The following is a 25,277-nucleotide window of genomic DNA, read 5'->3' on the forward strand; positions in this document are numbered from 1 at the left end:
CGAGCAATAAAGAAAGGGGGGGTGGGGGTGAGACTGGGTTGTTCGCCCGACATCTACAGCACACGTGGCATAACAGGTTTCGACACGAACGGAACTCCGAAGAGAAAACAACGCCAAGAAAAGAAGGTCGCCGCCGGCTTTTATTTATTTTCTGGTTCTTTATGTATTTCTTGGCTCTTTCGCCGTGAGTAGCAGGCTAAGGTGGAATTGCAGCGTTCTTGGTTCTTGAGAAAAAGTAAGTCGCTAGCCTATTCAAGCAAATAAATTATGAGTTCGAAAGAAGAAAGCATAAACACAATTCGGTGTGCACGCGAGATTTCGGTAGACCGTAAACAAGCGCGTTCTCTCTCTCCCTCCATGACGCCCTGTATCTGCGGGCGACGCAATGCGGCCATTTCTATCGGCGGCCCCTTCACAGGCAGACACCCATATTATTTGAAAAGACATTTTAAAAATGTCCAAAGCGCTCTCTTATGACACAAATTAAGGCTTGTGCATGTAGTTCACTTACATTTCTGCAGTTCTTCGATTTCTGCGCTTTCGTCGTCAGACTCAGTTCCGGAATCGTGATCGTCATCAGTCTGAAAAGACAGAAGATGAAACTGCATTTATAAGAAAGTAACTCAATACCAACTATTAAGCCGAATCAATCATGAGAGCAACACTGCTGCATGCAACAGCAAAGCCGAGAATGAGGAAACGCCACAGCGCGTGCATCCAGAGTAGAAGTAAGTACAGGGAGAGAAAAAGAGAAAAAAAAAGCAATAGAATTAGTTGAATAACAAAAAAAAAAAGATGGCCAAGGAGAGCGATTCTATACCTTCTTCAGAGTCTCTGTCATGACTAATCTCAAGTTACGGAGAGGCAGCAGCTTCATTGCTGTTGGTTTGGGTGCTGTGAAGACATGCAAGAAAAGAACAGAAAAAAAAAAGAAACATCAAACAAAACTGCTACCATCTCGGTAAACATGCACAGATACACACTCGGATGCACTGCTTCCGAACACTCAAAATAGCGTACTTAGTCATGTTTAGACCCCCCCGCCCTCTTCAACTCGGTTACCACGTCTCTCGCTTACACTTTCGCCTTTCAATCTCTATACTGTAGCCCCTCCTCCCCTTTCAAAAAGAAAAAAAGAAAGAAAGGCGTGATCTAATGTTTTGTTTCCTTCGAACCTAAGGTGTTAACAGAGACTGCACCTTTGATTTCGACTCCCCGCGTGACGCACCATTAAACGCATTACCTAACAGTAGCATAAAACACCCGCAAGAGAAATTCTGCCGCCTGAGTAACGCCATGCAAAGGGTTACTAAAGACGTCCTTTTCAGTACAACTTGCGCAGTTGAGTGATACGAACAGGTTTATTAGTTTCCTAAGTTATCACACTATGCAACAGGAAAAGCGAGAATGTAACGTCCTTGGTAGAGAGGAAGCACGCTCACGAAACTTCGGACTCGTTTTTCAATACTTCATATTACATATATATATATATATATATATATATATATATATATATATATATATATCAGATCAGTATGCGTTGAGGTCCAGCGGGAGTGAGTTGGAATTTCCGGGACGCACAGTTTCAAAGTGGTACCATAGAATATTGACGATGGTTGTAACCACAGAGCGATTGTATTTTGCCCCGCGAGTATTTCAACTTAGCACCACTTATTCGATGGTTACCACCCGAGTCTCGTTCCCTTGCATTACCTTCTTGCCTTTCTAAGCAACAAATAAGGGCTACAAAAATGAACAAGGTTCCACAACGCTGGCACAGGAAAGCTAAGGCATTCGCTCTGAGCGAATGGAAAAATGCAGAAGAGCAAACGAACAACCGCGACGTAGAGCGCAGCCGACAGGTCTTAGCGAACAAAAGCAACAGCTGGACCACAGAGAGACGCCACAGAAGAACGTCATAGCCGCTGCGCTACCGCGACGGATGCCGGCATCGGAGCAGCACTAATAGTGCGCGGATAGCGGCAGAAACTCATCAATAAGCGCCTGAATGGAAAGCATGCGCTCGAGTGGCTTCGCATACCCATCCGAGTGCGGCCTCCGTAGCCATGCACTCGAACTCGCGACTTTACACGCAGCAGCAGAACGCTGTCGGCGCTAAGCCGCTGCGGCTACTGTACGGTGAGCAAACGTTCATGATGACGATTTCTGTTGGCATCCCTTCGATACGAGGCGACGACAAATAGCCAACTAGCCTGCTTGAGCTAAACAGTTATTACATACATGCATAGCAGTCTAGCACTTTGCCTACGCCTAACAAAGTAGGAAGGCGCAGAAGACATCTAAACAGTGCGTTACTGCCTTTGTACGATCGAAGTTCCATAACGTGGTGACAGTCATCCCTACAATATAGCAAAATGAAGAGTAGTAGTCATGCGACGACATAAAAGGGGCGTAGCTGAAAAGAAAAATAGGCCGTTCACTCAAAAGCCATTCAGCGTTTTGCAAGCAGCGCGTGGTTTTATAAGATTTATTTCGCAACCCACGTGGATGCACTCCTTGCGCTCCTCCAGCAACAGTTCGAAGGTGCCAAAGACAGAGAAGTTTGCTCTGCATTCGGCGAGGCTGACGCAGAGCAACGTCGCGGAACAAAGCTGTCTCACGCCCCCAAAAAGGGGAGCGCGGAACATGGTGCTTCTTCGAAGCCTTCAAAACAAAGCAGCCTTTCTAACTAGCCGCACCAATTGATGCTCGTCACTCGCCAGTGCGACGAATCTGATTGCACGAAACGAACTCGAAGGTCGGTTCCAAGATCATTGCACAATGTGGCTCTTCTATGCGGGACTATACAGAGGCATCCGACGTGCACGGGGGACAACGTAGAAACAATGCCAGAGCACTGCCGGACTTATGCGTGACAACGAGACAAAAGAGTGAGCAGCGCGCTGCAACGCAATGCCTTCAAGCTGCGGGGATCGACCGCTACGGGACCATCGTCGAAAGGTGCCGGAGAAAACTTGCACTAATGAACATGGACAACATTGGCAAGCAGCCATGCAAAGCAGGCAAAATGTGCAATCATGACGGAGGTTGAAAGTCGTCCAATTCCGTTTAACACAAGTGTTGCAGGTGCGAGACGACATTTAAATATAGAAGAGAAAAATCTGTAGCATGTGTATGAGTGGGGGAGGAGGAGGCATTGTGCGAACGTTTCCAGCAACCAGTCCCAATTATAAGCGGCTGCGAGCGGGAAAATACATGGAACGGCACAAAACATGGTCGCTGGGGGTCTTTGGAACCGCTCCATTTTATGAGGGGGTGTATTCCGTTTCAGAGGAAAGGTACGCCAAAATGATTCTTCATATGAAACAATCCTCTTGCTTATGTCTATTTGTGATAAAGCCACGTCGCTTATCTTGTCTGATTTGCTCGCCTCGATGGCAAGCAAACCCTCAATGGCGGTATGACAGCAGCATTCATTTTGAACCCAAGGATCTCCTTCAAGCATTGCCTCCTGCCTTCATGAGGCGACCTGGTTCCATCCCCTATATAGGCGTTCAAGAACAAATGCGTCGATCGAATGGCCTTTGTTGCTTAATAAGACTGCGCTCGAGCTAGCCTTGGTAACACTTTGCGAACCTAAATACATGTGCACACAGAGAACACAGGGCGTGAAGGCAGTAAAACACACAGCAATCGAACAAAATGCCTAACGCTGATATCCTTCCACAGTCTATTGCGCTTTGCGTAGTGCTGGGGAGAGCTGAACAGCCCGTGGCTACCTGTATATGACTTTTAAGGGTGTCCCTCTGGTTAAGATCATTTTGCAGTAACGCCTTCCACTGCCTTCTATAGCTATCCACTGCCTGTCCTACATTTTCCAAAGAAATTGTTCTTGACCCGTACGCGCCTAAAGGTGTAAAACCGAATGCGCCGATGTCATGTTTCCAAAACACTGCCGAATGATTGTCAACGTATAAAGCACGCAGTGGTCGCACCAGCGCGCTTCGCGTCAGCGTGAGTATACGGCCTACATGCGCAATGGCACGGCGTTACGAGAAATGAGAACGACGCCACGGAACGACGAGCGATTTTGGGCTGACGCAGCAGCAGGAGCGTCTTTCGAGCGAACGGCACACTTTGAAACAATCACATCCAATGTCCGTCGAGAGTATACAGAGGCTCAGGAATTGTGGATTGCTGTTGTGAAAAAGAATTTCACGCACGCGATTTATTTCATTGTTTGCTTTATTTCTCCCCCGTCGCTGGAACGATTCCCCACGGTAAACAACGTCGCAGAGCTTGCGACACAGCCGTTAAATTTACGAGCTGATTGCTGTTTCACAACGAAGACAAAACATAGAAGCAAGCATACGGGAAAAAAAGGTACATTTAATCGCGTAAAAGTTCTTCGAATTCTTTTTCGTTCTTCATTTTTTCTTTCTTTTTCCATTTTTTGACTGAGAGATTATAATAGCATTAAGTTACTGCTAAGTATTTTCGCTTGTAACATCCGGATTGCAAAAATCGGACTTTATGAGCTATTTATTACCATTATCATTATTCACCTTAAACAACTTATAAAGAGGAAAACACGCACTGTGATAGAAATACCACTGTATGAGACTTCGCCTCAAAGCGATGTTGGATCAACGAAAATTCCCAGCACATAGCCAGCTCCTGTATTATCCCCTGAATGTCTCTTGAATGTACTTGAACAAAAGGGGAACACTTTTTGTCTGCTTTCCCCTTTCCCACTTGACATTCGTTCAAAAAATGTCCACTGGATTCTGAGTTGTGTTAACGCACGGTATCGAGCAGAATGGGGGGAAACCGCCAAATATGATCCGCCAAGCTCAGCTGCACCGTGTGAAATGAGTGGGCAAGAGCGCTTTCGCTTCTGTACAGAGCCGTCAGGAAGCCACTGGAAAGGGGAACCCGCGTTATTGCTCCACTGGTGGATGAATGGGACGAGAGTAGAACGATACGAATGGAGCTCGGCAGTGGACGTTAAATGGCTGAAGGAAAAAAAAAATGAAGTGTCCTTTTTTTTTTCGTTGCAGAAACCAAGCCAAGTCGTACGTAAGGTACCCAACAGATTTCCAACGCGCGTAGCCCTTGTAAGGGAAGGCTTAAGCTGACGAGCGCACCTGTATATAGAGACGAACAGAGAGAGAAAACGACCAGAAAAGGGGGGCCAGAACAAAAAAAGAAATAAACCAAACGAGGCGGCAAGCGGAAGAAAGGCCGCCTATCATAGATCATTAGCCAGAGTCAGCGGACAGTGAAAACGGCGGACCGACAACCATGAAAAGCAGAGAGACAACGGGCTAGCACTCGGAGCCAGGACGAAAAAAATGAAAAAAGAAAAGAGGAAAAAAGAAAACAAGAGGCCGAGCCTCCAAGGTCTCGCACCATGCAAGGCGCTCTTGTTTCTTTTCTCCGGCTTCGCCTTCGCGACTGTGAAGCAATCCAGTAATGACGGTGCGAAGGAAGAGAAAACGAAAGAAAGAAGGCGTTACTTTCGCAACGAGTGCGAAAGAGCCCGCCATTAAGAAGAGAAGAAGCCGAAGGAAACATAAATGGAGGGAGGAGGATAAAGGGAAAAGGGCAGCGCGACTAACCCACTTCCTGCCTCAATAACATCGTGCACCGGACGTTCAGAACGCAAGAAGCAAGTGCGAACGAGCGCACGCAAAAAAAAAAAAAAGGGCACGCTACAGCGGCTGCACTCTTAATCTCGTTCCCCATAGCTTCTTATGGGTAAGTGGAACATATTTACAAATATGTATTTCCCGCTTAATTTAGGGGACATATAAATGGAACGACGTTAAGATGTTCAACTAGCTTAGCGGTCCATGCGTGGAATGAGATTGGAAAGTGTTATGCAGTAGGCACTGGGGCAAGAAACACCACCGATGGAAGAGCCGACGCTTCAAGGACTTTCGTTTCGCAAACGGTTCCACTTGGTGGAACGAACATAAGTGTAGCGGAGACAGGCAGCAGTGGCGGTGCAGTGTATCTTGCCAATTCCTCCAAAAAGCCAGGGGCGCTCGCGCTGCCGTGAAACGAGTCCAAGGAAGCAGCAAAGCACCGTGTCTCCGCGCCTCATTGGCCTCCATAAATTCTCGAGGACTCCCTTATTTCACGGCTTCGCGCTTTCTTCGAGCGACCGAACCGCCGTGAGCCGCTCGTTCATCCGGCGGCGACACAGCGATTCCGGCAAGGCCGAGGGCACCAAATGGCGGCGCGCGCAGCCGGTCGTTGTAGTACTAGTTGTAGTATCGCGCTCCTCTGCGCTAATGCGCTGCCAAATGCATCTCGCTCGCGTTGACAACACAGTTTAAGTTAGAGGGACACAATCGTTGGAGCCCCCTAGCACTTGGGGCTACAGTACTGCGCATGCGCAGACCGTTAGGTGGGGGTCTGCATATGCACATTACCATGGCCCCAAGCGCTAGCAGGCCCCAAAGCTTCCGTCCTCCTAATCGGAAACTCTCGAATATTTCCTAACGCCCGCCGAACGAACGTTCCGGTGCTGCAGGAACGGCGGCGAGAACACCGCGACGGAAGTAGGCATGTTGGACATTGGACAGCTTTAACTGTTCTGCTAAACTTATTGCCCTTGCTGGATACAGACTTACCAGAACCGCGAATGGCAATCGCAACGCTAGTGGCGATATCTTGCGATTTCTTTTTATCCAACCACAACGAGTTACAAATATTTTTGTTACATCGGTGTTCTCGTAGAGGGAAAATAGAGTAAGGCTGCACGTTAACGATTACGCAGCCGCGCGGTTGGCGGCGGTCAGGGCCTTTGCTTTTGGGACGCCATCACCACTCGAGAACACATTTTAAAACCGGATTTAGACAGGGTTGCCCACAAGAAAGCACCGGCCAAATTGCGCTACAGGAAGTTCTGCGGGAATGACGATTGCTGCCATGGCACAAAACGACGCTGCTGACGGCGTAGCATGCAGGGCGAGCCGCGTACCTTTGTGCGGAATGCGAAAGCGTCCGCCCGCCGCGCGCGAGTACACTGCCATAATCACGCTCTGCTGTCGAAGACATCGCGGCTTGGAGCAGCGACACAGGTGGCGACACCTCGTGAAGCTACGCATAACCAACTACGTCCGTAAAATAACGCCATCGTTCTGCGGTATCACCGCGGCGTAGACGTACTGGCGCCGGGCTCGAAGACGCGAATGGGGTCAGACGGCGCTGCTATTGACAACTTGAATCACTGAGTGTAACCGAAGTGCGCTCAACTCTTCTCGCATTGAGCGTCCATGTTCCCCTTATCTGGAGTCGTAAACGTGTCGTAAGGCACACAATCGTTACGAAGGTATCTTTACGCCGTTCTTTTTCAGTTGAAAGAAAATAATCGTGACACCAAGAGCGTCTTTCACGGGTCATGTAGTTTACTACAGCGCCGCGTTATCTTTGGACCGCTGCCCTGTTCCCGTTGTACGACCTGCAGAATCCCAGTCCACGTCCGTATACATAGCTATTACGTATGAGGGACGTTGGGGCGCTTCGAGGATACTGAGTGAAACACTAATACCACACGTCCATGACAGTTTGTTACGACGCAACATCACGCTCTACAGGAACTGTTTCTGCTGCAGGATATATACTCTTCGGTCTCAGGGCGACACGTTAACAGCAGTATGCAAACGATAAGCTGCCCGGCGACATATTTTCTGACACGCGCCACACTTTCCAATGCCGCGACTGCAATAGGAGTGCTGGGGGGCTTGGGAGATATTAATAGTTGCCGGTATGAATAATGGGTAGGCGGAACGAGGTCGAGTTAACGCTGCGCTTTACGAGCGGCTGAAACGACAATTTATGGTCTACGGAAAGTCTAAAGACGCGCTCTAGATGGTTATAGGAATGCTTCCTTGCACTAGGGGTCACCACCTACCATACAGCAACAGCAAATAAGTAAAGCAAAGTGCACATGCACCGCAACAAGTGCAAGCAATCACCGATGAGAAAGTGTCGCACCGGCTTTCAGCGAGGCTAAAATTAGGAATGCTGCGGAAAGTAGCACTCGACAAGGTCTCGAACATCGTCAAGATTTGTGGAGGGAGGTAATGAACGAGGTAAAATCAATAGACGACAAGCTTACCGCCATCGCGATACGTCGCGCATTTGCCCAATGCGTTCGCGGGGCACTTGCAAGAACAAAACCGACGAGAGCGCGTCGACTCAAGTCGCCGGCTTGAAACAGCTCTATCATGGTAGCGCGAACGCTAGGTTGTCCTGATCATTGAGCGTCGCGTCGGTTTGGGTCAACCCGCCCGCCGGCAAGGTGTGCACAGGAATTGGCCGATCCGCTGGGCAAGGTGCATGCATGCATAATGTGTGGTCGCGTCGCGTCGGGCCAACTGATCTCGACAGTTCGCACCTCAAACCAAGATAGCATTCTACATAGTAAAACTGCACTAACCTCTGGGGCGGTATAAAGTCCCGTCTACAACCCTCTCGCCAAAGCGCACTAGCCATACAACGCAACTTCTTCACCTTCAACGTGAATAGTTAGAACCGGCCACAATCCACGAGCGACGTCACTGACCATTAACAGGAGTAAGATACTTCGCATCGCGGGACGTTCGCCAGAAAGCGGCGACGCTATGGTTACTTATTTCCGCACATCTAACTCTGCAGCGGTCCTAAGACATATTCGGCGCATTAATTTCAACACCAGGGTCTTGTAACGTGCATAGATTTCATCACACACGGTAATTTTTGTTCCAGTTCGAAAATACGATCCAAAAGAAATGCGGAGCCGCTGCGTTACTATCGCTTGAACCCGCTACCTCAGGAGCAGAACGCCCTGAAGGCGGAAAGTTAAATCTGAAATGCACGCTCTCTTCGATATACTCGCGCCCCCAGACGTTCTTGAGCGATGACTGCAGTACAGACAATGAATACGGGGAGGCCTGCTGCGCTGTTCGTTTTGAACTGCCTCGACTTGCGCCTCGAGGCTTTCTTAAGCCTTTCTTTTTCTTCGTGACCAACCCCAGGAGACACCGGGCTATTTATTCTTTAAACGCGCAGCGTGCACAATGTCACCGCAACGTTCGCGAGAACGAAGACCCCTAGCCTGTATGGCCCTAGCCGAAGAAAAAAAAAAGAAAAAGAAGAAACAAAATGGCAGCGTGCAACGAAGGCCACGAAACAATGGAACTGAAGGAATGCCCACGCACGGGCGTGAACCCATCTCGTCCTTCTGCTTTTTTGTTGTCCTCTCTTACAATAAAACAAATGGAAAAGCAAAAAGGGAAAGGCCACATTAGTCACCGCGACTGCACTGCGAACAACGTCCGGCACCGCAAGCCACGTGCGAAGAGGCACGGCACGAAAGGGCATTGACGGCGGACGACCGGCCGCCATTAAGCCGTGACCGCGATTTAGGTCGGCAGAGAAAGTGGATGTGACCTCCCTGCCCGAAAAAATCGCCGACATCTGATAAACGAAAGCATGCAACTGACAGTACATTCTGCAAGAAGTAACGCCTTTGAAAGCAAAACTTGGCATAACAATGAGGTTTGACAAGAAGTCAGCAACTGCGCAACGCGGGATGGAACAGAAAATAAGAGGAGCTAGGATGGGAGATACAAAGAGCGCAGTATAGATTATGGATCAAGCGCGGGTAGCTGATAGAGTGGAAATTAGGAAAAAGAAATGGAGATAGGCAGGTGATGCAACTCGCACACAGTTAACATATTTGAGTAAAAAAAATAAGTACTGAGGACAGGGACAAGGCAGAGCGTGGCGTTGAATTAGATGGAGGTCGGACCGGTTAAGGAGATTTGTTAACACACGATGGATTCGCTTGACGAAGCAGAACAGTATATTAGAACAGTAGAGAGGCTATCTAGCCCGGGCCCCACGTTGGGCGCCAGCGTGAGGTAGGTTCACAAACTCAGCCGTGGACTCCCCAATAGAGACATTTAGCTTGTGCCTAAACGTATTGCTCTTCGCCGCATGCCAGGTCACCGGAAAAATACGTAAACGTGAGCGGTCGGGTTGGTGGTGTCGCCTTGTGGCGAAAAGTTTAACCAGAGAAGACAGAGCTATTATTTCAGTAACCAACCATATTCTACTTAGTTCCCTGTTTAAGGTGTCGACAGCGACTCACTCAACATGTATTTTTCTCCGACTAGAACACCCATGTAACGTGAAAAGGTGTCTAATGCGTCGTTGTTGGACAAAGCGTTCAAGATGTGGGCACCAGCGATGTTATTAGGCTCTGCCCCCCTCCGTCCTCCCTACCTTTCGCCTATGCCTTTTCTGGACGAAGAACAGCCACCTGCAGCACCATGATAACGGTATTTAGGTCAGGTTGAAACTCTTTAATACTTTGTTTTTTTTCTTCCACCGAAGAGCGAGAGTCCTAGAACGGCTTTAAAGTTTGCCTTAAGTGTCTCTCTAACTCAAGCAATTCATGTTGAAAATTTAGCGCTAGAAGAGAACAAAAATTAAAAAAGAAATTGATTATGGGGTTTTACGTGCCAAAACCACTTTCTGATTATGAGGCACGCCGGAACACAAATTATCAACATGAATTAATACCAACTTACTCAGTTCACTCTCCGCAAGCAATTCGTTGGACAGAGCAACTGCGAAGGCTACGCACGCAGCAACTTGCTCAGGAATACTATATATTTATATAAAAGCAAACGCTTCGTCGATAGCGTACTGCATGCACAAAGGTTCGGTCCGCTTATTCGAGCTACGAACGACAGCAAAGAACTCCGCCCCCCTTTTTCCTCCGCCGCTGAGCGAACTCAAGCTATCCGGAAGGTGTCTAATATCAAACCCGGAAGAGCGTGCTCCAAGCTACGCCCCCCTCAATGTCGCCGTCGCGTTGCCGAGAGCGGCTACAGTTCCTGTGTACGGGTTGCGGTGCCGATCGAGAGCTCCGCGCGGCGAACGTGCCACGTGGCACGCGCATAACGTTCACCACTCGTCGTAATCTCGCGACTCTGCCTGACAAGCCTTTCTACAACGGCCGGTTGTGAATGCCGCTTATCCGACGGCCAGTGTAGTCCGCAAGATGTCGCCTCGTCTCATCGGTGACTCTTGGAATCGGCCCATTTGCAAAGCCTCGGGGACACAGTTTGATATAGGAAGCCGTTCAATCACTGTCGACATTCGCACCTGCGACTCGTTTGTGCCAGTTCGTTCATCATTGGACGTTTTACATGCCCGAACCCCGACCCGATTATGAGAAACGCAGAAGCTAGGGACTCCGAATTAATTTTTGACCACCCGGGGTTCTTTAACGTGCACCCAATGCACGACAGACTAGCGTCTTTTTTTGCCGCCTTTTTTTCATTCGATCCGCTCCAATCGGAATGCGGCCGCAGGGGCTGGGATGGAAACCGGGAAACCATGGTCAGCAGCGCACAACGCTACAGCCATTGAGTTACCACGGCCGGTGTTTCTGCCAGTGCTGCCCTGTAAAGGCAAGTTTGCGCGCAGCTGCTTACCGAATGTGGGCTCCGTTGCAGCGCGCAGAGCACCGCCACACACGAGCGCTTTGTTGCACGCACTAACGTCCCGATGTTGGACGTACTGCGTTCTGTGGTGAAAGCATAGTTCTTTTCCTTCAAGCAATAATTAACTTGTGCGCGTGCTTTGAGCCGGTGATGCGATTCACCATTTATCTATAGAGATGGTAATAATAACGAAAACGGGAAGATCGCGCAACGACTGACAACGCGCAAAATCGAGATTTAGTTACTATGATTACGAGGACTCATTAGCACATGCACAAAGAATCGTCCTACCGCCTTGACAATTTTTTTTAGTGGAATCTGCACTCACCTGGAATAAAATTATCGACTTTTGACGCATTTATTGACAGAGCACCATAACTGTCACTGCAGAGTATAAAAGAGCAATGGTATGTATAAGTGACAGCGCCTCCGTGCTGATCACCATTGCTAGTGAGGAAGCGCTACGTGTCAAACGCACTAATCCCGTTGCTAATAATAATAATCGCCGGACGCGGCATTCCGACGGGACAGGAATGCCATATACGCTCGCGTAACCGGCTTTCAGTGCACATGAAAGGACCGCCACGTGGTCAAAATCAACCGGGTGCCCTCAACTACGGCATCACTAATTACCCGTGAATTGCTTTGGGACGTTAAAGCCAATCGCCCAACTCTCATCAAACTTATGTCCACCGGTTGTAGCCTACACGCTCACTTTATAGTCACTGGCACGACATACATGAAGCATGCGCAGAGTAAACGGTAATCGTCGATAAAGGCACGGAGCGTTAAATATCGGCCAGGGTTGGACACCCTCCCGAGTCCCTCCTCTGCGAACAATTTGGAGCGGTGCAGAGATTGCGCCGTCGCTGCCATGATTTTGGTGACGGTTTTTAGTAAGAAGTTAAGCAATTGCACCTAGACATGGTGGAAGCACCTGTTCCAGACCGACACACACCTATGCGCATTGAGGGAGGCTAGAATAATCAAGCGCGAAGCCGGTTTATACGAACAGCGCAGTGCCATTGCAAGCGCTTCGAAAGAGTATTGGGTGCCCAACGAGAACTACCTATGTATGGTTAAGCTCCCTGCATTGTTATAGACTTCTATCTTTCCTTTTCTTTCCCTTCTCTTTTTCTTCGCGCGTTTGCTTTCTTTCTCCTCTCTTCATTCTGTCCTTTTTTTTTCTCCCCTTCCCTCCCCCCCAGTGTAAGGTAGCAAACCAGATATCTCTCTTCCGGTTAACCTCCATGCATTTCCCATTTCATTCCCCTCTCTCTCTCTCTCTCTCTCTCTCTCTCTCTCTCTCTCTCTCTCTCTCTCAACAGTATCTACAAGAGAGGTTATGCGGAAATACGCAAGGTGAAAGGAATTTTACGAGGATTTAACGTGGATGAGAAACGTTTGACATATATATATGCATGCATATATATTATTGGAAGAAAAATAAATAAAATAACAGGCGGGAAAGGTCAGCTGTAAGCAAATGCTCAGACGTGAGCAAGCACCCGTGTTTCGTCCATCGTAAACCGCACGCGGCGACCGAGGTGCTAAAGCTGCAGATCCGATTAGTTTTTGCGGCTAAGACATCCACATGCGTGCTCAAGGCGCTTGCCGTTGATTCAATAAAAAAAGTTCACAGAGATTACCGGTGGCTTCTCGCACGTCTGATGTTACTCGTTCAACATATCTTCGTTAAGCGTAGTCCCGAATAGCAGATATCAAAATCCGTGACGTCACTCACAGCTAGCTAGTAGGGGAGCTTCGATGTGCCGTCGCCACCTTTTTTGCATCTTCTGCGACTATCCGCCGCGGTCTCTACGGCGTTCTGCGGCCGCGGTTTCGCTTCCCGGTAGCGGCGGCAGAATTAATATCGGGCGGAATGCAATAGATATTAAGCCCGCCAAAGAACTGCAAGTGGCCTAAATTAATCCTCAGTACTTCACTCTAAACGGTACCTCTCGTATACCCGGTGTTACTTTGGGACGTTAAACTGCGCCAATCGGGCAATCAATTTTTCTTTCGCTTACACCAAGTGGCGGCTCACAGTTAAGAGCGATATTTTCGGTGTCCCAGAAGTGCAATTTCCCAATCGATTTCAATTTCACGTTTACCTTCACTGTCCTTCTTGCGCAGAAAGCACCCAGCCTAGACGCCACTGCTGCCAAGGCGACGAAACCAAGCGGCGCCTACGGCCACACGGCATCGGGAGAAACTCGTTAAAAGTCAAGGCTGAGAGCGATCACCGAGCGCGATGCGATGAAGCAACCAGCTCGCCGAGCAGTCTGATCATTCGAGCCTGCGGGGAGCGCCTTATGGCCTCGTGTTACTTGGTGATAACCACGTGCGGCAGCAGGGCAAAAAATAAACGCGGGGTGTCGAGCCTGCCAATCCGATGGACCGAACTCTCGTAAGCGAGCACCAATCGCGTCAAGCAATCGTTATAATCCCCGCCACGACTAGCGAATTCTCGGGCACTAATTAGAAGTAAAGCAACGAGTCTGAAACCCGAATGTAACGGAGGCAATAGATTGATTCGTTGGCTTTAACGCCCTAAAGCATCATTTGGGCTATGAGGAACGGCGTAATGGAGGCTTCTGGATTTATTTTGATCCCCGGGGTCTTTGATTGTCGCCTAAATCTAAGTACACAAGCGATCTCGTATACCGCCCTTATCGCGGCCGGGAATCGAATTCGGAACCTCGTGCTCTGCAGCAGAACATCCGCGGCGGGGGGCTCGGAGACCGATCCCACCGCAAGGGCAGTTCGCTAAATAATCTAAGCGCGCTTGCTAAGTTTGAGCTAACTGGCTCAAACATTTCAGGAGAGCTAAAATTCTTCTTGAACGATTGGTTGAAGGCCGAGGCACGTGCCCTAATAATAAGATAACCGATTACGTCCTACGTGCCACTGTTTCATGCGACAGATGCCGTACTTAGAGGCGGGGGTATATATTAACTCAGATCACCTGATATGTTTGCGCTATATCCAAAGGGCGCCTGAGTATGCAGCACGTTTCTTGCATTTACCCTCCACGGAAATGCGCGCGCCGCGGCCAGGAGTCAAATCCGCGACATTGTGCTCGTCATCTAAACGAAATACCACGACCACTGCAGCACTACAGTTCCGTGGTTAAATAACGGCAACTCTGCAAGGCATGCGCTCGTTTAATTCGCGCATATGCGTCAAGACGATGTCTATCAACGGCGGACGTGAAGAAATGCGAGTTTCCAACATCAATCATCTATCTGCCCTGCACTTGAGACTGCCAAGAGAAAGATGACGCTATAACATTTTAATAGGTTTCACTTTTTTTTTTATTTCTGTGCGGATTTCTAGCCTCTATAGATGTCGCGTCCCTAACTTAACTCACGCGACTTCAACTACATTGAGTCAGCCAGGGTTTAGAGGCACACTAAAAGGTTAGACTAAATCAGTTTTTGGTGGGGGAAGTATTCTTTCAGAGTTCTGTTTTCAAATAATTTAGCGGAATTATTGCTAGATAAATGTAAGCCAAGCTTTCCTCTACGGATTTCGCGCCAAAACATGAGCGCCAGCGCTTCAGCAGTGACGTCACCGATTCCGAAGTACTTTCTCATATATGGACCGTTTCGGCGAACGAAAAGCTTACTACATACAGTAAGTTAGTAGTATATAGTCATTAGTTCCTGCATCGTTATCGAAAAACAGTGAACTTATTGACTCACGCAGATGGAATTTCAAAATACATGACCTCACAGATGCTGCCACTTCAGGACTGCGCAGCCGCCTGGCATTGCTTGTAGCGTCGTTTTTCTGGCATACTGGGCCATGTCGGACGGTAAGCCTGTGCGCTTTACTATTGTAGAGGCGAATGCGGGTTCCCTCCTTCCCGATAAACAACGTCCGCCGATTATCTCTACCGGAAGCTTAGGCGACGCTCAGCGCTCGTTCCCCGACTACAGCTCCGGCCTTAGCGCGCACGGAACGACAGCAGCTTCCGGGTTTCCCGGGTACGCAGCAGAGACACTCAGTAGGAAAACGCGGTCACAAGCATCGATTCTGCTAGCAGAGCCGCGTCGAGGCAAACGTTAACGACACGAGAAGGCCTGGATAGTATTAATTCGTTTAACCTAAATCCACCAGACCTGCACAGCGCGTATGACATACTATGCCGTAGTGAGGGCCTTTGTCGCAATTGTGACCACTCGCAGTTGTGCCCAATTCTGAACAGACGCGCGCTGTTGCACTCCGGCCGCACCGGAACAGCGGCCGCCGCGGCCGGGAATCGACCCCGCAACCTGCTACGTGACCCATCGAACCATCGCGACGTGTATGGGGCCTGGCTCCTTCGGATTAATTCTGAACCACGCGGAGTTGTTGAACTCGCAATGTAACCTGATCACACGAGCATACTCGAGTTCCGGGGCCATCGAATTACGGCCGGTAATCGAACCCAGACATCTCGTAAACGTCATATATCTACAAAGTCACGCGCGGTGGATTATACGGCCTGGCTCTTCCGGCATCGAAGAGCATGGGCTGGAAACAAAGGAAAGGTGAAAGGTGCCGCGTCATGCGATCATTACCCCAGGTGCCACGGAGTTCCCAGAAGGCAACATGAATAGCAGTGATTGTGAGCCATATCGCCATCCTGCTGAAGTAGCTTAATTTGTATCACAGTGGCGCTAGTTTAATAAATGTAAGGGACCCGATTTCGACACAGCAGTAGGGGACCCCCACCTCACCGCAAGATCTGCCGTTCAAAGATTCTCTTCCTCGCCAAGCTAGCGCAATCCCCGACCGCCTGACACAACCTGGCCGCCGCCGCCGTCAAAGCGACAGAGAAAGTTATCAGGAGCATGAAGCAACGACCGGTACGGGCCGGGAGAGGACGCAGTGGTTCGACAAAAACGCAAAGGACGTTAAATTAAATTATGAGTTTTTACGTGCCAAAACCAGGATCTGATTATGAGGGACGCCGTAGCCCGGGGGACTCCGAAAATTTGGACCACCTGGGGCTCTTTAACGTGTACCTAAATCTAAGTACACGGGCGTTTTCGCATTTAGCCCCCATCGAAATTTGGCCGCCGTGGCCGGGATTCGATCCCGCGACCTCGTGGTTAGCAGCCCAACACCGTAGCCACTAAGGAACCACGGCGCTTCGCACGTCGATGCCACAAATAAAAATAAAAAAATAATAAGACAAATATACAGTAAACGAGAGAGAAATATGAAAGAAGAGAGCGAAGTCACGTAGTATGACGGAAAAGCCATACCATGTCAGAAGGCAAGGCGGGCAGGGACAGGAACGAGAAATTGGAAAGAGCCGTGCGTAGAGGCGGCTCTTAGGAGGTGACGCGCCAGCAGGCGGCGGTGATCCGGGGGCGCCGTGAAGAAACGACGAAGTCCCGCCGCATCACTTCGAAGCAGCACCGACGATGCAAGGCTACGACGATGACCGGTGAATGCAAGACACAGGGCAGCGGGAACGGGCAGAGGAGCCGGCAATGCGTACCCGCTGACGGCCGCCTACGAACTGAGCCCCGGTGCCACGACGCCGGTCAATTTGTAGCCGCAGGCCCGTACGACGCTCATACAAACATCCACAAAAGCAAAGCAACGGACGCATAAAGCAACCGACGAAGAGAAGCACTGAATAAGAAATTATATATATATATACACGGAGCGACTCTTCATGGCGAGCGTAAAAATGACGATACAGAGAAAGCCAGCCACACTCACGAGAATTTCGCTTTCCGTGCAAACTCAATAAACTTAGCACACATGAGATACTTTTCGTTATGTCTCGCAAATTACTCCAGGAGCTGCCGAGTGACATCCGTACGCGGACGGAAGTGGATATGTGGAACAGTTCCGCAAACGACAGCGTGTATCGGAGTATAATCCGGGTTGCTTGAAACCACAGAAACAACTGGACATCGACGAAATTTTTCAGTTGGGTGGAAAAATAATGGCAGGAGAGAGTTGCATAATGCGTGTGTACGAGAATGTTGCTTGCAGGTCTCAAGTCGGCGATACGAGGATTATCCTGCAAAGGAACGTGAAACGTGCCCTAAAAACACGGAAAGTTCGTTACGGCGGCGACACGGCCAACGATCGTGTGCGCTTGTTACACACGCTGCAATTCCTTCCACGACGGCCGATCACCCAGGTGCATTTCGGGCACAACAGTGACTTTCTACGCCATTTCATTCGTGTGCAAAATATTATTAAATCAGCTCACCTAGAACGCAAACGCGGCTCGGAAAGCACCCGAAATCCAATGTTGACGGAGGAGCCGGCAACGTCAGCGACTCGGAACACAAAGGGCGGACGTGCTTGCCATAAGCTATTTGCGCACAAATAATGATGGAGAAGCTAGAAAAATTACACAAGGCCTGGGCAACATCGCCGATGAAATTCTAAAGCTTTAAAGCAGCTATAAGATGAAAAAGCGAGCCCGGTAAACCAAGTGCCCCAACGTCGACAGACACGAAAACACCGGCAAGCCGATAGGGACACCCCGCGATCAAACCGAACACAATGCAACACACAACCGTGCAGAGGGCTGAACTGCAGGTCGTGATTACTCCAGAGGCATTGCTGGACTATGTGCAAGGTGGAATAAGCCAACCCAAACATTCTAGGTAGGTTAATCCGGTCCGAAATTCTACCTGTCAGCCATGATTCTGAGAGAGCGTTAGGCCTAGCACCGGCGACACCGGCTCCCCGCGTTAGCCGAACGTTGACGAAATAAAATGAGACACGGGCGAGCTTACCTTCGTGTGAAATGCGCTACTCCCATTCAGTTCCGGTGTCCGAAGCTTATGCGTCAGATAACTGAGCATTTCAAGCCGGCCTGATGAGTAAAGCACGGAAAGGGCGGCAGAAGACGTCGCTTTTTACGCCAGTTGCGAGCAGCCGAAATTTTTTCACCTGACAGCAGACGACGCGGGAGAGTCTCGCACAGCGAAAGCCTCCCACTAGCCGCACAACACTGGCTTCACACTCTGCTTGAAATCCCAATACTTGGAGATCGAGGAAGCTCCTAGTACGTTTCCGGGGAGGGTTCCGATCGTTGGGCAGTCAGACAAAGGAAGACGGTCCGCCTTCGATCGCCCGCTCACGAGCACTCCATTCTCGTTCCGTATCCTAGCCGGTAATCCACAGCTCTGCGCCCATCGCTCCAATATCAGCTGAGGTCCTGGGGAGCTTCCCGACTCCGACCTGCGGGGGGCGTCTCTACCAAAGAGTCCAGCTACAAACACAAATATTACGCGCTACTTTTGGCTTTCATCGATTAGACTTCTTATAATGACTACATGAACTTTTTTTGTGTGTGATAAGTGTCAGTTAACGAGAAATGCTGTCAAATTTTGCGATAAAGTAGACCTCCAGGCAGGCGCAGTAACCACCGTCCTCCCCTTCACAAGGAAAAGTGGTTGAGCCTAGCTTTGCCGCCATTGGTGGAGCTGTGGTGACGTCAACGCCAGCAGCGCCGACGAAACTGCCGGCGCACTGGCGATGCCGGCGGCGCGGGCGCGCGCGCCACGCGCCACCGCAGCGCGACGGAGTCGTCCTTTGCTCATGCTTCGGCGCAGTTGCGGGCGATCAACGCGGATATCTCTTGCCGGCGAGCGCACCGTACGTGTACGATCATTCATCTTCATTCCGCTTCCGTACCGCTCGGCTGCGTTCGTTTCTTTGCGCGCTCAGACGACGACGCCTTTACGACATGGAAATGAAAATAATAAAGAGCAGCTGCCAGATATAATAATAGGGCAAACAGATATAAAAGTGTTATGGGAGGACCGAGCCGAGAGTGAAGGGGAAGTTGACGTTCTTGTCATTCGCCGCATGAGGTGACTCTGTAGATGTAAATAAACGACTGTTCTTGTGCAAGAAATAAATTGCCTTGTTATTCTCAAGTCTGCTATCGCTCTTTCGTTTACTTTTTATTTATCTTTTTACTTTTTTATTTTTTTGCCTCCTCTTCAATCTTCAGGTCAGAGTTAAAGGGTGCATGAAATTGAAATAGAGAAATATAATAGTTGAATATATCCTTGCTTAAAAGTTCGTTTCCTTCAACGCAGAGAGCTTATGAGCTTACTTAATTGTGTTTCCTCTCCTTTTCCATATCAATAGACACGATTAATTTCTGTATTGCGTTACATAACGTCCCATGTATTCCTACGGAAATACATGCCTTCAGTTCTCAGCCATATTTGTTCTAATACGAGAAGAATAACTTCAATCAATGGTCGCCAGGCTCCTACAGCAGATATCTTTTAAAAAGGTAAATGAAATCCCCGAAAACCTAAAAGTCGGAGTTTTCGTTGGTGTGCTTAGATCCCATAGGCAACCTGCTTATGTCACAGTTGAAATCGCGGCTCAGTGCACTGCGGTTGCGTTTGCAAATTATCCGCTTCGCATCAACGGGTTGCATCGAACGCGTTTCTTTATTTTATTCCTTTTTCTCTTTCTTCCTTCCTTCCTTTCTTTCTTTCTTTCTTTCTTTCTTCCTCTCTTGGGTATATACTGGGGTAGGTCAATGCAGTAGTAGCTTTGCGTGCTCAGGTTGAACCTGTGTCACAAGATGATGCTGCCAGCGTTGTCGCTGCCGTATAGCTCACCGGTAATCCAGTGTTCCGCAAACGGCAATACTGGAAATACGGTTACGGAAAAACTAAAACTCTCATCATTAATTCGGAGCAAGTACAGCTCCTGAAAAACTGGCTTAACATAGAACGTTTCTCGATACTTTCCGGTTTACCACCCGTGCCATCTTTTGTATTCCTTGCTGTGTGTTCCTCCTAGCTCTTTGATGCAGTAATAATATGTTTTCTTGTTAATTATTTCCTTCTCGTAATGGCCAACATCCCCTCGCGCAGCTTTCGCGGGTGCAACGATATTCTGCGTTCGCACTCGTGCTTTCTTGTCCTTCACGTGTGGCGATATACTTCGCCAGTATTGAATACCGATTGGAAGCATATTTTGTGCTTCCGTACAATTGACTGCCATCCCTCCGTCAAACAACGAGAACCTCTGCTGACTGGCCTCAGCTAATTAGACGACACCTCATTCCGGGAATAAAATATCATGGTGATTGGTTGATTCCTTACTCGAGTTTAACGTCCCGAAGCAACCTGGAGGACGTGGGATTATGAGAGACGCCATCGTGGAGAACTCCATGGAGGTTAATTCTGACCCTCTATACATATGCTTGTTTAACGCACAGTTAAAGCTCAGGGCCTGAGCCCTTTTGCACTTCTCCATTATCGAGGTACAGCCACTGCCAGGAAACGAACCCGCGACCAGGTGTTCAGCAGCTGTGCATCATAGATAATGAACCATCGCGATGGGTAAAAGAGCCTGGAGCTCTGGTAGAAGAATTCATGTATACACAAGGCCACTATAGCGCTATACAGTGTGTTTCGGGAACGAAAATTATAACTTCATATCATTTTATTGAGCATTTCTGTCAACAGACAGAGCCTGATTACAGGCAGAATGGACTCCCCTGTCGTTTTAACTACGCTTGTACCAATCCTCGAGATTGCAGTCTTTTTTTCTTCTTTTTTTCTTGCTGCGACTCAGCTGGTCTTCATACGTTTCGTGTACACATGGTCACGTGCGCAGTCCGCAAGCCGCATTAAAGGACCTGTCTCGGGCAACGCATTTCAAATCGATTCCTAAGCGCCCGTCAGGAAAATGTAGACTTTGTACACTGGTCGCGATTATACTAATGTACGCGCGCGTAACAGAACGCAAATGTATTCTCCCGAAAACGAACGAAGACAGACATCGCTCTCGTGCGTTTTGCTGCCGCCCACCCCTACCCTCCACACACGTCTCCACGCCCCATCTTTCCGGTAGATCTCGGCATAATCTATTAAATAAAAATGTAATTTGCACGCATAGGAAACAATGCAAGCGTCGCTCTGAAAGAGTCGCAACATAAAAAAAAGAAAGAAGAAGGAAGAAACAGGAGCGCATGCAGGCTGCATTGATGTATACTGGTAAGTGTTCCATGGTGATACTCTCCAACAAGGTTGGCCGTGTTGAAAGCGAGTCGGTCGAACGGCAGAAGGGAAGGCAATCGGAGAAACAGGGGGACGACAGCGACGAGAGTCTAACGCGCGAGATTTGATCGCCATGAATATGTAATGGCAGGGCCACTGTGCTCGCAACTGTTTCAGTTCGAGGTGCATGACGAAAGCGCTTCGCTGATGGTGTTTAGACGCTTGACCCGTCCGTCACCGCCTGCTGGGGCGTCCCCCTTGCGGCGCGATCGAGGCGTGTGTGTGTGTGCGCGCGTGCATAGACATACGGGCGTGCGTATACTCGCTCGATCGCGCGGGTGTGCGTGCGCACCTTCGTTTCGTGCACGCATTGGGATCGCTGTGCATTTGTGTTGCTTCTCGCTAATATCAGCCATGACGGCGGAATTCCAAAAAGAAGAAAGGCAGAGTGTTGCTTAAGCGGTAACATAAGAAAATAGAAAAAGGAAGAATAAAGAACTCAGGGGCACCGGAATCTGTGCAGCTTTGTCGATAATGCAATGCTCGCTGCACTTCTTCGTGATTATCACAAGAATGAAGTTTTTGCGCACTCGGGTAGTGCAAGTCTATATATGTGCCTCTGCATGCCATGCCAAACGACCTGCCTATACGAAAGAGCGGGCTGTCTAATACAGCTGGCCTCACTTTGTCTTCCTTCTTCCTTTTTGCATGGCACAGCGCTACGTTCTTCTCTACATCGCCTCATTTTCGACGATCTTTACATCGAACGCGACCAGTGCAAGCATAAATGAAGACTTAATAGGCGACACGTGGACCAGGGAAAAAAACAAATAAATATCACAAAAGAAGTAGTAAAACACTTTACTAAGATGGTTCTATGCATCCCCTGTAAGTCACTTTGGTAAATCTTGTTTCTACATATCATGAAGTTATTTCGAAAAGACAACTTGCTGGCGCCGGGACTTGTCCCACCAGCATTTCTTTTTGTCGACTTTCATTTCCCTTTTCCACGTGATTTCTATATTTCGATTAAAAAAGCACGACAATTTCCCCTGTGCTTTCCTTGGCTTCGTTGTGTGTTTGTTTCTGATGGTTGCATTACACGACTTTCAAAGGTCTCTCTTGCAGTATCCGAACGAAACGGGCATCCATGTTTTTATATAATTTCATTCACTCATTTGACGCGCAGCAACCCACGCAGGAAACAAATGAACGCCTGTTTGAGCTAGTTGGTTGCTCATAAGTCTACAAAGCACGTTTTGGACAGGACAGCGGCAAAACGGACAAACGCGATACATCGTTGTTGTTTTTCCCTTTAATTTAATTTCCTTAGAATGCTCTTGTGTGGTCAGAAACATGCCTTATTTAAAAATCAATGTACAGTAGTAGTCATTATTCTTGAATGTTTAGCATCTATGCACTCGCTACGTGCCGTCACGTCACTTCCTTATGGATCGGGGACAGTTCGAGTTTGGCTCCGATTACGTGACTAGAGAAACCTTGAATTTTAGACGGACACGGGGAAGCACGGTGACTTCATCGTTTCTTTAGCGTGCGGCTCGGTACGCGGCAGTGTCCACATAAAATCCTTATCCCCTGCAATCTCGGGCAACAATTTCCTTTGGTACATTAAGCCCAGACTGACTACACACTTCTAAAATGCTCTTGAAAACACCTTTCCGACTACCTTCAGAGGAGGAAATGCGTTGGAAAGCGCGGTTACGTAACGTCCGTTACATTTGAAAGGAGGAAACTAAAGAACGCGCCGAAAAATTACCGGCTGCGTAAAAAAAACTGTCATTGCTATTTCCTACCTTCCCAATCCCCTAACGCTCAGGTAAATCTTACTGCTATAATAATGATTCTGCTGATTATGATGACGATGACGGGTGACGTACACTAAAGCGGTGCTCACCTGTGGCTTGGCCAGTGCTGCCCCCTCGTGAGCGGATCCCGCACTCCCACGCCGTCACCGTGGCCTGACTCCCGGGTCTAGCGGGTTCCAGCCAGAGCCGGAAGCGACCGGAAGAAAAGAAGTGGGCAGCGCCATCTGGTGCCACATAGTAAAACGATGCCGTGGCTGCTTTATCGGATCAATACATTGTATGCGGAGCGGAGGAAAGTTCTCGCCACCTTGTGTCGCACTGACTCTTCGAAGAGTTATTTTGTTTGTTCGTTTGTTTCTCCTGCTGGCTACATTTATATCGAACGCAAGTGCGTTCGCGCAGGCCGAGAGAGCGCGGAAGACTGGGCTGGCGCGCTTTACAAACGCGTTTTTTTTCGTACGTACGCCCGTTGTACTTTGTAGATATTAATTCCCGAGAGTGGATGTGGTCAAATGTGCTCGTTGACGCAGTGTATCGTGATGATATTGCCGTAGCATAATTTGGGAGTTTATTATCTTTTACAAGATATATATATATATATATATATATATATATATATATATATATATATAAGAACTCATAAACCTGGTACCCAAGGTTTCAATTGTACTCTCTATTCGCTTTCCTCTAGCACGAGAATTCCAATCTCATCATGCCCAGGCATGCCCAGAGCGCATGTGCAGCTTTACTTCCAGCGCCATGATAGCACTAGTCTTAGCCGCTTTCCAGTTTCATTTGTATTCTTCCAGCGTATTGTGGTGGGGAACGAGGAGGTTGAGAAGCTCTTTCTGCAGACTCTTCTTATTCTCACTCCACTGCCCGCTTATGTTAAGGCATGAGTCTATTTGTTTTGGCGAATGAAATGCGAAACTATGTTTTGAGGAATACAAAGCAACGTCCAGGCTGACCATATTGCCAAAGCTGGACATGACATTTCGATAGTAATGGTAGACACCTTTCTCGAGAAAAAACGCGGCGACACTGGTCGCCGCGTTTTACGCCAGATGCCAGCCACCGGTACGGACCCCTTACAAAACAGATCCATCGTGTGACTTTTACTTGCTGCGAAGCCTCAATAGAGAAAAAAAAATATGGGGTTTTACGTGCCAAACCCACTTTCTAATTATGAAGCCCGCCGTAGTGGGGGACTCCGGAAATTTCGACCACCTGGGGTTCTTTAACGTTCAGTTCATTATTCTTTAAATACAATGAATTGATAAGAGACAATATACAGACGAGGGTCCCACAGTCAAACACTGCAATGGGACCCTCGATGCACCTAATCTAAGTACACGGGTGTTCTCGCATTTCGCCCCCATCGGAATGCGGCCGCCGTGGCCGGCGGCGCCGTACGGCTCGCTACCCTTCGTTGTGGGAACGGCGTGGAGAGATGGAAAGAGAGGAACACAACAGAAAGACAATAGGTGTTGCGCACACACATGGTGGTGCAGGGAGCACTAAGTAATTGACGCTACATACGTTTTCACGAACCTGACAAAGATGGGTCGAGTCAGCTTGTGGGGCCCAGAACTGGTCGATGGGTTCAAGTAAACGGTAGGGGTTCGGGTCCAGTGAGCGTCGAGGTGAGTTCGGTCATGTATACCAGCAAGGGGTGAGTTGACTCGCCAAACCTGCTTGGTAAGATTAATGTCAACGCGGCCGAGTGAGCTAGGCCAGCTCGACTTCTCATGTAGCGTGCAGTTCATACAAACGAAGCTTCATGCAAGTTGCAGTCTTGAAGTGCAGCAGCACTCCAATGACTTTCTGCGCCGGCGAGACGTGTCCGAGGATCTTTATTTCGCGAGAGCCCCATACGAGTCCAAGCGATCTGTACATATGACGTGGTCCGTAGTAGAACTGAGTTGTTCTCGCCTAATTGGGACAAACGGCAGGAAATGTTTCGGGAATTGCTCACA

At 48.8% G+C, this 25,277-nt stretch overlaps 1 protein-coding gene across 6 annotated transcripts in view; it reads right to left on the reverse strand.

Annotated features, from left to right (window-relative positions):
* The window catches only part of Reph (Regulator of eph expression), a 149,391-nt gene extending 125,937 nt beyond the window's left edge, over positions 1-23,454 (reverse strand). Inside the window, exons 1-3 of one of the 6 annotated variants that reach the window (XM_072289405.1) lie at positions 23,391-23,454; positions 821-894; positions 512-581 (exon numbers count right to left, since the gene is read on the reverse strand). In XM_072289405.1, coding sequence (XP_072145506.1) covers positions 512-581; positions 821-877 — 127 coding nt within the window. In that variant the 5' untranslated portion in view covers positions 878-894; positions 23,391-23,454. Of the gene's footprint in view, positions 1-511; positions 582-820; positions 895-16,729; positions 17,068-18,232; positions 18,650-23,390 lie in introns of those variants that run through there. The other 5 variants (XM_055071697.2, XM_050180203.3, XM_055071698.2 and 2 more) reach the window with 5 other exon arrangements.
* Positions 23,455-25,277: the final 1,823 nt, after the last annotated feature.

The sequence above is a fragment of the Dermacentor andersoni genome, chromosome 7, assembly GCF_023375885.2.
Source record: "Dermacentor andersoni chromosome 7, qqDerAnde1_hic_scaffold, whole genome shotgun sequence".
NCBI lineage: Eukaryota > Metazoa > Arthropoda > Arachnida > Ixodida > Ixodidae > Dermacentor > Dermacentor andersoni.